Source organism: Macaca fascicularis, chromosome 16, assembly GCF_037993035.2.
Source record: "Macaca fascicularis isolate 582-1 chromosome 16, T2T-MFA8v1.1".
Taxonomy (NCBI): domain Eukaryota; kingdom Metazoa; phylum Chordata; class Mammalia; order Primates; family Cercopithecidae; genus Macaca; species Macaca fascicularis.
In genome coordinates this window covers 56116048-56131274 of record NC_088390.1, presented here as the reverse complement: position 1 = coordinate 56131274, position 15227 = coordinate 56116048, and the positions used below count along the sequence as shown (strand labels likewise).

Sequence of the window (15227 nt, the reverse complement as noted above, 5' to 3'; positions counted from 1 at the left end):
GGAAGGCAGCGAGGAGATGTGGGGGGCTGAGACAGAAACACAGAGTGGGCACAGAGAGGGAGGCAGAGACACATGGGGGGATGGACACGCAGAGGGAGACAGAGGAGGCTGATGCGGGCGAGACAGAGGCACAGAGGGCAAGATGGAGACGGGGGAGGAGGACGGGACACGCAGGCAGCGGATAAAGAATGTGGAGGCAGAGATGAGCCACAGCAGAGATAGACAGAGACAAATGGTGCCACAGAGACACACGGGGAGACAGAGACACAGAGAGGGAGTTGAAGACAGAGACCGAGTCCCAGATGCAAATGAGGACAGAGATGGGGTGGGATGGGGAGACAGAGACTCCCCTGGAGCTGGCTGTGTGAGGTGCTGCTGTGTGGAGGGAGAGCAGCTGCTGACAGAGGAGGCTCATGGCTTCCCTGCGGTGCCCTTAATGAGGCAATTGTGTCCATTGATCCTGGAATCGATCAGATTGGGGGGGCCCTGGAGAGGGTGTTGCTGGTGCTTCGCCAGAGGAGCCCCTGCCCTCCCTCCCGGCTATCACCGCTGCCCTCTGCAGACCCTGTCCTCTCCCACCATCCCCTGGCTGACTCCTCATTCACTTGTCCTGTCCCCCCAACCTGTGCTACCCCACCATCCTCCTGACTGAGGAAGCACCTATATGTCATACGCTGCTCTGCCCGGGGCTGGCCCCATGCTGTCTGCTCTCTCCTGCTTCCTCCACCCCTTAACCACCAGCTGGAGGAGAACTGGCAGGATTGGTTTGTCCAGAGGGCTGGTAAGGAGGACAAGAACCCAGGAGACTGAGGAGAGAGCAAGAAAATGACTTGATGTTGAAGTGTGATCTGATATGGGGCCAGCCTACATGGAGAACCTTTTCCCAATTCGTCCTTTTGCACTGGAGTTGGACCTAAGCAGTGATTTACTGGTAAATGTTTAACAACCAGCCCTTCTAAAATAATGAAGTCCTGATCTATAGCATTTGCCAATTTCCATGGTGTAAATGCTCCCACCATAGCTGGTTTTAAGCTACCAACACGATTCCACTGAATGTGGGGTTGGGAAGAGACGTGGACAATTGGTCCTCCCAAGCCAGTGAGAAACAGCTCCAGCACACCACTGGGCTCAAGGCACTGTCCTTCTTTTTAAAGAGGTCACAACAAGTAAACAGTCATATTTACTTGATGTGGCACATGCTCAGAGAGGGATGCATGGAGGAGGAGCCCTTAACCCAGACCAGAGAAGGAATTCAGGGAGGGCTCCATGTAGGAGATGACCTCTGGGCTGAGTTTGAAGGAAGAGGAGGACATAGCCAGTGAAGGTGGAGGGTAGGGCACAGTATGAGGGCTCCTGCAGTGGTCCAGGCAGTTCATACTACATCTTCATCCCTGGAAATGGAGAGCAGAGGGCTGGGGAGAGCTGGCTGGAAGCTGGATCTGCAGGACTCAATCGGCTGGAAATGTGGGTTGAGAGGAGGCAGCAAGGATGACACCCAGGTTTCTACCTGGGGTAGGAGCAATGTGGCTTGAGCAGATGTGGGCTGGGGGACATGTTGCATACAAGGTGCCTGCAAGCCATCCTGACCATATCCAGCAGACTGTTAGAGCTCAGAAAAGAGGTTGCCTTCTCCTCTGTGTCTCACCTGGGTCTGCACTGGGGCCAGACCTCTCCAGGAAGAGGGGAGAGTGCACGAGTGGGCCTTGGAGACACAGGAGCTTCCTAACATCTCCTTCCTGGCTCTGGGTCATGGTGGGGTGGGGGACAGGTGCTCGTCTCATGTTCTAGAAGAGGGACAATAGCATGTGGGGAGAGGGGAGCTACATGTGGCCCAGTGGTCTCCTGGGCCGTAGACAGGGAGAGGAGGGGGAGAGTCCAGGGTAGACGGCCTTGCAGGCTGAGAGAGGACAGGGCAGGTGATGACTCTGCTCATTGCTCACACTCTGGGGCCGTCCTGTCACTCCAGATACATGTCCAGAGAGGGTTTCTATTTATAAGTGAGTGAGGTTGGCTGTTCAAGGCGAGAGAAGCTGGGGGTGGGGCAGGGGGAGGTGGTCCAGATATGCTAAGTATTAACTTTGAAGGAGGTCATAGACTCCTTTTCAGTTCTGCTGAAGGCTGGGGATCCTCTCCCCAGAAAATACCCACATGCATGGACACCCTAAATGTGGCCTTTGAGGGCAAAGGTTTATGGACACCTCCCACCCCAGCCAGTCCCTTGGTCTCCAGATAGAGGAGCCCTGGCTGAAGAGCTGGGGCTGAGGACCGAGCAGAGCTTTGGGGGATGATCCTTTACAGCTGACTGGCCCCAGACATTCAAAGGCTATCTGGTGTGGGAGGGAGAGGGGCATTGTTTTGGAGATGTCTGCTAAGGTGTTCTCTCGTTCTTTTAGGCATCCCCTGGCTCCATGCTCTCCCAGTTCCACAAACAAGGGGAGCATATCCTGTGCACAGCACACTAGAATAGAACACTAGAATATCAGGGGTTGAGAGCTGAGCCAGAAACACCCAAGAAATGTAGGTTCTGGTGGAAAAGTCATTCTGTTTCATGGATGATTATGCCAAATGCCGCAAGAGAGGCTTCAGGGGACAAAGGAGAGCTGCTCAACCCCAGCTGTCCTTTGGAAGGGTTTCACGAAGTTGGTGGCTTTTGAACGGAGCCTCGAAAGATGAATGGAATTGACAGTGGCTTGGGTGGTGGAGGTGGGGGGAGGTGGGAGATGGAGGGGTGGGTAGGAGCGGAGAGATCTAGGTGGAGAGATTAGGGCACATGCACAGGGTGGCACTGGATGCTCTGAAGGACAGTCAGGTTTTCCTCCCTGCCCTGGCCCTGAGTTGTCTGAGCAGGGATTGATGTTAGCCCAGCGGGGCTGAAGGAAGCCGGTGCTTCCCATAGGTGCAGGCTGGGTGGGGGAGGGCCTGGAGGCTATTTCTGTTGTTCAGATCAGAGGCAAAGAGGGCCCCAAGTAAGGCCATAGCTATGGGAACAAGGGGGTGTGGATAGGACGCAATTTCATTGGCAGGTTCTCTGGGCCGGGGCACCTTAGTGTCTGGAGGGATGAAGGGCGGGCAAGAATCCTAGAGAACCCAAAGTTTCTAAGGCAGAATCCTGATCATGATGGCGCCGCCCGGGAAGGAGCAGGTTTGGGAGAGGAGGTGAGAGGGTTTGTTTTGGATGCGCTGAGTTTGAGATGGCTGTGGGCCATCCTGGGAGGGAGATCAGGCAGGCTCTGGATCTCTGGATGAGAAGCCAGGAGCTTGGAGAGATTGTTTAGTGTCGTCTACACCCCAGTGACAGCCAGAGAGGTAGGAGTGGGGGTGCTGGTGGAGGGAGCAGGCTTAGACTGAATTCTGAGGAATGCTGGCCTGAGGGAAGAGAGGCGTGAAAGGAGCGCTGGGAGGGGGAGGAGGTGGTTGCTCAGGGTCGGGGAAGCCAAGGGAGGCTGGGCTTGCAGCGGGAGGGGCCGGTCTAGGTTCAGCTGCTGCCGAGGCATCCACTAAGAGGAGGGCTGGGAAGAGGGTCCCTGGACAGAGCTGGAGCTGTGGGGCCCAGAGTTCAGAACTGAATGGGTCTCGAGTCCCACAGAAGCTTTCTGCTTTTAGGCAAGGGAGAAGGAGATTGAAGAAGTGATGGATGCAGGCATAACTGATAGGCCAGGACCCAGGGAAGCCTGGGGGGTGGGGTGGGGCGGGGGAGCGCATCAAAGTGCAGGTGGAGGAACGACTGGCTCCCTTCCAGGAGAGGAAGAGAGACAGTGGGGTGCACAACACAGAGCTCTTTGGAGGAGGGACATGGAGCCCCCCCATATAAGCCTGCAACGAGGGGCCAGGTGGGGGGTAGAGCAGAGTCCAGAAGATTTGAAGCAGCTGCTGGGGGAGAGAGGAGACCTAAGAAGGGAGGAACCAGGGACTGTGAATAAAGGCATGAGACAGCCATGGGGCCACCACCCGCAGGGAATCACTTGTCCAGTCAGCACAGGTTCGTGCCTCTCTCAAGCGACACTCAGCACTTCCAGAGCCGCAGAGGAGAGGAGGAGGGCAAGGGCACTTACCTGGGCTGCGGCTGGGCAGGGCAGGAGCCCTTGAAAGTCTTTGTCAGAAGGGCAGCCTTTATGTGGCCTGCTGGGGCCCACCATGGTCTAGAGGCTGTCCAGGTGGACAAGGCACAGGGGCTGCAGCTCCAGCATTTTATTATGTATTTATTTTAAGAGATAGAATCTTGATCTGCCCCCTGGGCTGGAACGCAGTGGCTTGATCATGGCTCACTACAGCCTGGAACTTCTGGACTCAAGCGATCCTCCCGCCCCAGCCTCCTCAGTAGGCGGAACTATGGGCACCTGCTACCACGCCTGGCTACAGCTCCAGAATTTTAAGTAGCAGGGGCCTTGGGCCAGCCGTCTTGAAGCTGAGTGGGCACCGTGAGTGTGCTGTGCCTAGTTAGCTTGTGTGTTTACTTTCGAGGGCTTTGGGGAGCTGGGAAAGATCATGTCACCTACACCCCAATGACAGCCGGAGAGGTGGGAGTGGGGGTGCTGGTGAGGGGAAAAAGCTTAGAATGAACTCTGAGGAATGTTGCCCTGAGGGGAGAGAGGCAGTGACTGCAGCTAAAGCCTCTCTTTGGCATTGCCTCTGATTAGGAGGCCCTGGGGGCACCATGACACCTAGCAGTGTGCCCAGTGGGCAGGAGGGCGCAGGAGGGAGGATCCAAGCTGGAGAGCTTCCAGGGGGCTGGGAAAGACCAGGACCGTGATCTACATGATGAGGCCTGTGAGATTTCCAGGAAACCTCCTGCCACCGAGGTGTTCTCTGACTTCCCACGCCTCCTTGAAGACTTGCCTCCCACTGACCCAGTGACCCTCACCGCCTCACTGCAGCCTGTCTGGGCCCCTGTCCTGGGTGGGTGGGAGCAGCAGGAAGGCCCATCAAAAGCAGAGGTGAGGTAAGCCGAGGAGTCTCAATGGAAGAGCAGAGATTTCAGGGTCAGTGGAGCAGATGGAAGCTGGGGTGATGGCGGCTGGCTGGGGTAGGGCTTGGGCAAAGCAGGAGTGACTGGTCCAAGCCTCTGCTCAGCTCTGGCCAGGCCTGTCCAGCCTCTCATGCCCTCCCTGCAAGAGGCACATCACTGTCTGCCAGAGCTGACTCTCAGGCCTCCTGCCTGGACCGCTGCAGTATCCTAATTGGTTTCTGTCTCTACCTTCCAAGCCATCCACACGCTGCCACCACTGCAGCCAGATTAATCTTCTTAATACACTGCTTTGCACATTTCCTCCCTCCCTTCCCACCCACCCAGGGCTTCAGTGGCAGCGTGATAGGCAGAGACAGGGAGCAGAGGAAGGCTGTTCCCCCTGGCCTGCTGACCTTGTAGCCTTGTCTCCCACCAGCCCCTCTCACCCTTTGATCTGGGCAGACCACTTGATCCTTGGTTCTGCAGTGTGCCCTGCACACCCCTTCCCTTGCTGCCCCCAGGTGGGGACACCTCCGTGGACATCCTCCTGGGCTGTCCTCCCCACTGGCCCACTGACCTCAGCCAGGATTGAGCTTCTGTGGCTCCTGGGTTTTGTCCCCAGTGTGGTGTTTAGTTGCAGCCTTGCAGATATCGGTCCGGCCATGTGTGAGCTTGGCCCTGGGCTGGGGTTTCTCACAGGCTTTCACTCCTTTCTTCTGTAGAGCAGCCTCCCAGGAGGTAGTGTTACCCTGTTTAACAGAAGAGGTGGCCGGGCGCGGTGGCTCAAGCCTGTAATCCCAGCACTTTGGGAGGCTGAGACAGGCGGATCACGAGGTCAGGAGATCGAGACCATCCTGGCTAACACGGTGAAACCCCGTCTCTACTAAAAATACAAGAAAATTAGCTGGGCGAGGTGGCGGGCGCCTGTAGTCCCAGCTACTCGGGAGGCTGAGGCAGGAGAATGGCGTGAACCCGGGAGGCGGAGCTTGCAGTGAGCCGGGATCGCGCCACTGCACTCCAGCCTGGGGCACAGAGCAAGACTCCGTCTCAAAAAAAAAAAAAACAAAAAAACAGAAGAGGCCACTGGGGATCTGAGAGGCAAAGGGACTTGCCCAAGGTCACATAGGAAGAAAGTCTCAGAGTTGGTGGTACCTTTCTAACACCAGTGTTCGGCACGCAGAGGGCACACTTAGGGCTAGTTGATGGAGCTGCTGTGGGGCTTGGGGAGCCCTTGTGCTGGGAAGTACTGAGCAGCTTACCGCTGCTGTAAGGTGACAGCCCGAGGGGAGGTGTTATGAGATGGGAGATGGAGATTTACAATTTGCATCAGCACAGACAAGAGACCTGGGGCCTCTGGGTGGGATAAGCTCAGGCTGCCTGGCCTCATTTCACAGAAAGCTCCACTGGGCCTTGACATCTGTGAACAGCAGGAAGGATGCAGGCTAGACCTGGGAAGGGACTTCCACAGCTGGGGATGGCCAGTGAGGGGAGGCTGGCTCCAGCCTGATGGGTTTGTGTGCTCTCTGCCTGTGCTATGTCTGGGTGTATGGTGGGGGTGACATTGTGGAAAGGGTCTTGAGGACAGAGATGTAGAGCAAGGCACAACGGACCCGGCTATGCACCTCTCCAGGAGGGCGGTGTGACCTCCATCAAGGCACCACACCCCTCGGAGCCTCAGTTTCCCAGACTGTCTAGGAGGCTCACAGCCCTCCCTCATTTCATTGTGAGCAGGGAGGAAATGAAATCCCAGGAGGAGGTCTTCACCCTAGTTGGCCTGTGGTGGGCACTGGCAGATGTTGGCTCCACCCCTGCCCCTTTTCAACCGTAATTACAGCTCCAGTCCCTGGGGCAACCTTGTTGCTAAGATTGTGTCTCAGTGTCCTCATCCTGCATTTTCAGATCGTTCCCAGCCTCCAATTTAGTAACTTGGACAGACCTGGCTATCTGGGGGAGGAGGGCTCTTTTTTCCGTGGCTCACTGGAGGGAATACCGGGGACCTGGAGGAGACGACTCATTGACCCTTAGTGTTGCAGGGAGACTAGAGAGAGCGAGGCAGGGCCCTTTCCACCCGCATCAGGCTGCCCTGCTTCTCCAGGCCCGGAGCCACTTGGCTGGGCAAGAGAGGGGTTCCAGCCTTTGCTGGCACCGCCCTTGACAAGAGCCAATGAGGCAGGCCTTATGGGGCGGCAGGCCTCGCAGGAGCCCAGCATCATCCTTCTCCATGAGCCTCTCGGCGGTGTGCAGGAGAGTGAGGTGTGCACGTGACCACGAGCCGTCGGTACAGATTCCTGAGAGCCCTGTCGATAACACTGGGGAGTGAAGAGAACAGTCTCCTTCTCCACACACAGTAGCAGCTGGACTTTTAGAATTCACTGATTGAGATATGTGACATCAAAAGCTAGTGTGTTTTCAATGACTTTTAAAAGAACATTTCATTAATTTTTATTTTTAGCAGCTTTTTGGGGGTATGGTTTACATGCCATGAAATTTGCCCATTATAAGTGTACCTCAGCTGTGTCTTCACATTGAGTTGGTCTTTATTCCCAGAGCTCTGTTGATTTGAATATAATTTTATCTACATTAGAAGACATGTTGTGTATCCAGTCCGCTATGTGTCTGGATTCACAAGCCCCTTACCATCACCGTGGCTTGGTTCCGAATCCTGACTGTGTAATATTCTAGGAGTCAGAGGGATGTGGGATTGGGCCCCACCCCAGCTCTTCCTGCCCTGTGACTTTGAACTGGTCACCCTCCATCTCTTGGCGTCTTTTGCTCCTCTGAGACTAGCATGGCAGGACTACTGTGTGAATGGCATGAGGGGAGGTGCATGGTGGGCCAGAGAACCCGTAAAACATCATACCTGTGTGGTCCATGTACATTTTAATCTAATCCAAGGCCCGAAAACACAGCAAGTGGCAGAGTGACAGGGAGGAGGGTTCGCCGACTCCTGCTCCCTGGCAGACCGGACTTGGAAGCACAGAGAGGGGATCCACTTGGGCAGGTGGGGTCTGAGCCCAGGGCTTTATGTGCATTGATCCCGGCCCCGCCCCACCTCCCGTACTGTGCTCACGCTGGAGACACTTAATGGCCCTGTGTGACCTGGGTAACCAGGTCAGGTGGCAGTGCCTCCACTCACAATCCATGGAGCAACAACTTACTTGGGATCTGCTGGAGCAACAGGCTCCATGCCATACCGGCCCCCACGACAGCCGCTCCCCCTCTATACAGCTGGCTCTCTGCTTGCCTGCTGGCCCTGGCTCTGCCCCCAGGCCTGTCTTTGTACAGTCTGAAAGCTTATCTCCCTCTGAGTGGCTGCTGACCCTGAGGCCCCCAAATGCCCCTCACCTGCTAGTCAGAAGCCCCTTGTTCCGAGTCTCTCCACCTCCCACCCAAGCTGGCCGCACAAACTAGGCGATTAGGATACATTTGGTTGTCCCCAGGCCTGGCTGCGGGCTTGGTTGGGCAGCTGGCCAGATGAGGCAGTGAGAAGCAAGGAGAGGTATCTGATGGAATGAGGGCCTCATTTGATTGTTTCATTAACCCAAACTTTTTAAGCACCTACTATGGACTTGGCCTCTGCCCTCCAGGCCAGACACCTAGTTTGTCCAGATATCCATCAGGTGGACAGTGGGGTCCATTGAGCCAACCGTATCTCTTCTTGCTTCCCCAGCCCTCTGCCTGGCCACACCCCTCCCTTCTTCAACCAGAACCAGGCTTAGGTTGCTCCTGGTCCCCCCACCCTGTGCCACCCCACCCAAGCCCTTGCCTGGGGAGACTCCACAAACCCTCCGGCGTTCAAGGGCTGCCTCTCTCCCCTTTCTCTGTGTGTTCACCCCTCACCTTTTCTCCCCTGAACTCCCAGACTTGCTGCCTGGATAATTTATTTTGGCACTGAAGCATTTAAGCCCTGTTGTGGTTATTCAGCTGTTTTGTGTGTGTACAACGTGTTTCTAGCAGACACTGAGCTCCTGGGAGGCAGGGCGTGTGGCTGGCATGTTTTTGCAGCTCCTTTAATGCCTAGTGCATTGCTAGGCACTTCATATTGAAAGCGAGGTCACTAGTGAGCTGGAATGGCAGATGAGACAGGGTTCGTTATTAGTCCTTCTCAGGACTCTCTAGGGTGCATCCTCGGTCCCTATCCCAGATTCGGGTAGGGAGCATGAAAGGAAATACCTCCAGTGTTTCACATTTGGCCAGAAAGCTTGCGAATCTTGCTGAAGGTCACACAGTGAGTGACAGGATAGGTTGTCCCGGGCTCAGGCTGGTCTCCTCAACTGTGATAACCATTCCTGGGTGTCTGGGTGTCTCCATTCTGCCTATCACCATGTGTGCGATTGGGAATGTGTGCATTTCTCTCTCTCTCTCTCTCTCTCTCTCTCTCTCTGTGTGTGTGTGTGTGTGTGTGTGTCTGGAAGGAAGCAAGAGTAGCCAGCTGTTGTCCAAGAGAAGGCTGCCAAGTCCACAGAGTAATTGTGGAATACGTGTGGCGTTGTGTGGGGCTTCGTGACCGGGTGTGTCTGTGAGGCCTTGGCAATCACCCTCTGACATCCGCCAGCATTGTCGTGCTGCTGGCCTGGGCCCGCTAGGCTGACATTGTAACCTAGGTCAAGATGGGCCATGCAGCTCCCAGCAGGAGATAGGGCGGAACCCACAGCACAGGCCTCCCGTTAAGCCTGCGGCCCCTGAATCTGAGACCCAGAGCTGGGGAATGGCTGCGGCTATGCGTTTCACGTGGCCCTTTCCTGGGGCCCTGCCCCTGGGTGCATTTCCTCCTGGAGGCTTTGGGGCAGGGTCCTCCCCATGGGCCTGAGCATCCAGCAACCTCTCCACACAAGCTTGCTGTTCCTGCTCCTCCTCCCTCTGGTGTCCCATGTTTGGAGGACTGGGTCGAGGGGCTCGGGGATAAACCAGCTGCCTCACATCCCACCCTGCCCTGCAGCCCGAGGAGCTTACCAACGCCCTAGAAATCAGCAACATCGTCTTCACCAGCCTCTTTGCCCTGGAGATGCTGCTGAAGCTGCTCGTGTATGGTCCCTTTGGCTACATCAAGAATCCCTACAACATCTTCGACGGTGTCATTGTGGTCATCAGGTATGACTACCCCCCACCACTGACTCTCACTTGAGGAATGCCAGCAGGGGTGGCTTGGGGCCAGGGGCAATGCCACCTATTCCCCTGGGGTGGAGGGGTCTGGAGTCAGGCCCCACTGACCCCACGGGATCTGCCACTCCCCCTAGGTGGGGGGCTGTCTGTGTCCCCATGCCCCCTCCATCTCTCTCGGCCCCACCTTGCTCATGTGGACCTTGGGCTCACCTCTTCATTGCCCAGGCCCCTCTTTAGTCTCCTCTCCCCACTCCTACCTCTTGTCCTTGACCCCACCCAGGCCTGGGATGGGCGAGGGTTGGGGATTGGCTTTAGAAAGGAGTTGGAAGAAGTATGAGGCCCAGCCAGCTGCCCGGCTCGAAAAGTGCTTGGAAACCATCTCAGACACCAGCAACTTGCTTTAGGGTTTCCAAGACCTTGGGAAAGTGCTCCTTCCTCCCCAGGCCTGAGGCCAGGAGAACCACTTTATTGCCTTTGGAATTGGCTTTAGATTTCATTAGAAGAGAACAAAGCAAATATTCCATAACTTGATGCAGTTGCATTGGCCAAATTTAGGGAGGGGGCTGTCTGCTGCCAGAATGTGATCTCTGGCAGGGATGAGACAGCAGAGGGGGCTGGGCTGTCACCCAAATCCTCACTATCTCGGAGGCTCCTGCTTGGAGGTCTGGGTGCCCACCTGTGCCCCATTTTCTCTTGATGTGCCCGCTCAGCCAGGCCCTTGGGTGCTACTGAGTCCTCTCCGAGGGAGTAGGGGGAAAGAGTGAAGGTGCAGGGGGCTCAGGCTGCCTGCCCCTTTTGCAGCGTGTGGGAGATCGTGGGCCAGCAGGGGGGCGGCCTGTCGGTGCTGCGGACCTTCCGCCTGATGCGCGTGCTGAAGCTGGTGCGCTTCCTGCCGGCGCTGCAGCGGCAGCTGGTGGTGCTCATGAAGACCATGGACAACGTGGCCACCTTCTGCATGCTGCTCATGCTCTTCATCTTCATCTTCAGGTGAGGGCGGCGTGGCACCGTGCCGGCTGAGAGACTGGCCAGGCTGGGGGCAGGAGGGCCTGAGGGGTGGGGAGCACTGGGCTCTGACCCCTAGCTTGTGACCCCCTTGTGCCCACAGCATCCTGGGCATGCATCTCTTCGGCTGCAAGTTTGCCTCCGAGCGGGATGGGGACACCCTGCCAGACCGGAAGAATTTTGACTCCTTGCTCTGGGCCATCGTCACTGTCTTTCAGGTGCGAGGGTAACAAGGCAGGGCGTGGACAGGGACCGTCAGGTGCTGCTAGTATAGGCCCTGACTTCTGTCCTCTGCCCACAGATCCTCACCCAGGAGGACTGGAACAAAGTCCTGTACAATGGTATGGCCTCCACGTCATCCTGGGCAGCCCTTTACTTCATTGCCCTCATGACCTTCGGCAACTACGTGCTCTTCAATTTGCTGGTCGCTATTCTGGTGGAGGGCTTCCAGGCGGAGGTAACCCGCTGCCCTGCCCACCTCACCCTGCCCATAGCAGTCCCACTTCCAATGGGCTGCCTGTCATGAGCTCCTCCCTCAACTTTGGGGGCCTGGGAGGTCCCACAGGAAGCGCCTCTTAGACTAAGCCAGGGTGGACCAGGGATGGGAGGCTCCGGGTCTCATGCAGCCCCTTGTCACATGGGACACAGGATGGTTGTGTGGGGTTCCTGCGCCGAAGCTTAGCTACCGAATAGACATCCCTTTCGGAGTTGGCTAGACCCCTTCCCCAGAGAGGCAGACCAGATAAGTGTCTGCCTGTGGCACAGCTGGACTCCTGAGCACAGTGCTCTATGGAACACCTGGAGAGGACTCCTCTGAGCCGAGGGGTGCAGGAAGCTTGTGTGCAAGTCATCTGAGCTCTGACTGAGCAGATGAAGATGCCACTAAGACCAGGGCAGGGCTTAGCTGCCCAGGGTGAGAAATGAGCCCAATTAGCTACGGGCATGGCAGAGATGAGCGTCCTATTTCCAGCCCAGGCTCCATCACCTTCGTCACAGGCAGCGTCATCAATTAATATTGATTTACATTGATCCTGCCCTTGCCGTGTCAGCAAGCAGCCTCTGCCCAAAGGGCTGCACCCCTTCCTCTCCCTCAGCTCTGCCTCTCTTCCCACCCAAGCCCCTAGACCCATCCCAGCTTGCTGGGGCCTCAAACAGGGCAGTTTGACCCAACCTAGAAATGCTGCAGGTTGGGTCTGGAGAAGCTCTTGGTCCAGTTCTCTCCGGGTGACCCGGATGGAAACTCCCGCTGCGGCCTGGTCTATAAATACCCAGCACACGGTGGAAAAACAAAAATCTATTTTCCGACTCTTTCCCAGTCTTGCAAGGGAGGGCTTTTCCCTGTAGGCCGGCTGGGTTGGTGGGGTGCAGCGTATCTGTCCCACACTGGCCTTTCTCCCCGCTACCGTTTTCAGTCTGTAGTTATCCGTTACCGCATTTCCTTCCCACTATGGGGCAGCCAGGGCAGCTGGTGGGGGAGGCTTTGGTGATGGCTGTGCCTCTTGCAGGGAGGGATGCCAGTATGCTCCCTGGAATGGGACACTAATTTGGGGGTTTCCTGAGGCCTGAAGAATTAAGGGGCACCACAGTGCTCCCACAAGAGCCAGTAGACTCACTCTGCTGCTGCTCAGGGCCTATAAGAGGAGGAGCTGAGTGAGGACCGGGCTTCCTGGCCCCTTCCAAAGGCCGCTCCTGCCAGCCACAGTTCCCTCAGAAAAATTCCCGTGCAACTCTGTGGAGGGAAATGGAAAACACGGCAAGCCTATTCCCCTCCCCTCCTCTGCCACTCAGCCGCCAAGGCAGTCTGCAGGTGCCCAGCACAGATGACCCCCTCCCCAGCACTCAGCCCTTTCAGCAAACACCTTGTTAACTTGAGTGCAGCCGCCCGCGGCCTGGTTGCTAGGCAACAGCAAAGCTGGAGTGTGGGAATGAGAGCAGCCTGGCCCTGGGGCAGCCTGGTCACTCTGGCCCTGCTGGGGGCCTGGGAGCTGCCCCAGTGTGAGGGCTCAACAAGGCCCGGCAGCCACACCCTCCCCAACCTTTGCAGTGTCAGGACCTTTGCAAGGAGGGTCTCACTCAGGATGCGGCGTCTTGGGCTGTAATGCTTCAGGCCTGGGGTGGGATGCAGAAAGGATTTTAAGAACATCCCCTCTCCATGAGAGTGGGCAGTAACTGTGGCCCGAAGTGTCCATGGGAGGGGCTGGGCCAGTTGCTCCACTGTCCTTCACGTGGTGGGCAGGGGTGGGGAGTGTCCCTCGATGCCCATGGCCTGGACACCTCCAAGGCCCCTGCCCTCTCCTGGGTAAGGTTTCAGGGGGCCCCACGGTCTGGCAGGGGAGTCTGGTTTTGCTGTCGTGATGGCCTGGGATTTTTGTTTTTATTTTGACAAATAAGACAACCCACCTTGGCAGAGGAAGTGGCTGCCGCATTTTGGTGGGATTCCCCAGCAGGAGGCCTCAAGGGTAGCCCCCCTGCTGGCCTTGCTACCCTGCCAAGAGCTAGGAGGGGGTGGTCCAGGGACACAGCCTGCTTGGCTGGTGATTTCCTGACTTGCAGGGGGCAGCGCCCTGAATCCCTGTGTATTTATCATTCACACACTTAATTAAATGAACAGGCAGCAGGCCCTGTGTGAGGCCATTAATTGATACTAAACAACATCAGAGCCATCATCTCAGCATTACTTGTCACATCCCATCTCAAACGGAGCAGCTGGATCTATTCTGATCTGAAGGGACTTAAGCCGAGAGCATGAGATGTTATGAGGCCTGACTTGGCTCCGTGTTGACTCTGACTTTTGTCCATTCCTTTCCCTGCTTCCTTCCCATTCCCCAAGCCCACTGCCTCCGAGCCAGTGAGAGGAGAGGGGTGTTCTGAGCCACAGACTCGGGTTCCAGGCCCAGATCCACCTCTTACTCTGTATGATTTGGGGCAGTTTGCTCAACTTCTCCAAATCTCGAGTTTCTCCTGTGTAAGATGGCAATCCTGGAACCTACTTTCTACCTTGCAAGGAAGCCAGCTGGTGTTAAGGAGGTAGTTTCCCATGCCGGGCACACCCTTCATGAATGGTGACTGTTATTATTAGGATTATGGGGGGACTTGATTCTTTCCTTCCCTTGTCCCCATCTTTTTGGCCTCTGCCCTCACCCTTCAGATTCATTCTGGCCTGAGGGCCTGTAGTTGAATTCTGGAAGGCTGTTCTATCCCCTCTCTGCCCCCTATTCCCCGTGTCTCTCATTTCCCCTGCTGTGGGGTTTGCGCCCCTCCTTTTCTTCATCCTCTCTCGACACTGCTGATATCTGAAGGCCCCGAGCGCCTGTGACCAGCGGCCCTCCCCTGCCTCCCCCTTTCCCTGTAGGAAATCAGCAAACGGGAAGATGCGAGTGGACAGTTAAGCTGTATTCAGCTGCCTGTCGACTCCCAGGGGGTAGGTACGCGATCATGAGCCGGCATGCCTCCTGTGCCCCGTGCCCCTCCACTCCACCTCCGTGTCTCTGTGCTCGTGTTCACGCTCCGCTGCTGTGCAACCTGTCATAGCCGTGATGGTCGTTGGTGTTGTGAGGTTTGCTTCGATTTTAAGTCCCTTCCCCCTTGAGGACATGGAAGTCCTTGAGGACAAGTCCGAACATGGAAGGGAGGTACCTCTTTGCCTCTGTCCCCATCAACCCGCCAAGGGCACCATCTCCATCCCTGCCAGACCGGTGGATGGGCCGGAGAAGGAAGGGACTTAGAATCCTCTGTGTGCACGTGTGTGCGGCACCCCATGTGTGGGGCACCCCGTGTGTGCGTGCTGTGCTGAAGTCCCGGAGGAGTCCCAGACGTCCGGCTTCAGTGGAGTCAAGATCTGTGGCCATAGACCATACTCCCCCATCTCCCACCCCTTCACCCCTTGCCCCAGGCCCCTGTTGGAGACCCCGCAAGCTGCCTCAGCTCAGGACAAGTCCTTGGAGGATGTGGGGATGGGATGTGGCTCTTGCCAAAATGTACCAATATTTTAAATCACTCTGAGCCTTTGGCCACTTCATCACCCAGTTAGGTCCAGCTGGCGCTCTCAGGGCTGGCTCCCCCTCTGGCCCCATGATAAGCCTGTGCTCTGCTGTTCCCTGCCCTGGCACCAGAATTTGGGGCAAAGCCAGCATTCCTGTGGGACCCCATGGTGCTGCATATCCCGAGCAGGCCCCTG

General features: G+C 56.6%; 1 protein-coding gene across 16 annotated transcripts in view; it reads left to right on the top strand.

Annotated features, from left to right (window-relative positions):
- Positions 1 to 15227, top strand: part of CACNA1G (calcium voltage-gated channel subunit alpha1 G) — a 67013-nt gene that overhangs the window by 20277 nt on the left and 31509 nt on the right. For 9 of the 16 annotated variants that reach the window (XM_045376040.3, XM_005583707.5, XM_005583692.5 and 6 more), the window contains 5 exons: positions 9885 to 10036; positions 10850 to 11035; positions 11154 to 11268; positions 11352 to 11507; positions 14403 to 14471. In XM_045376040.3, the coding sequence (XP_045231975.2) occupies positions 9885 to 10036; positions 10850 to 11035; positions 11154 to 11268; positions 11352 to 11507; positions 14403 to 14471 (678 nt within the window). The remainder of the gene's footprint in view (positions 1 to 9884; positions 10037 to 10849; positions 11036 to 11153; positions 11269 to 11351; positions 11508 to 14402; positions 14472 to 15227) is intronic. The other 7 variants (XM_045376042.3, XM_005583711.5, XM_005583702.5 and 4 more) reach the window with 1 other exon arrangement.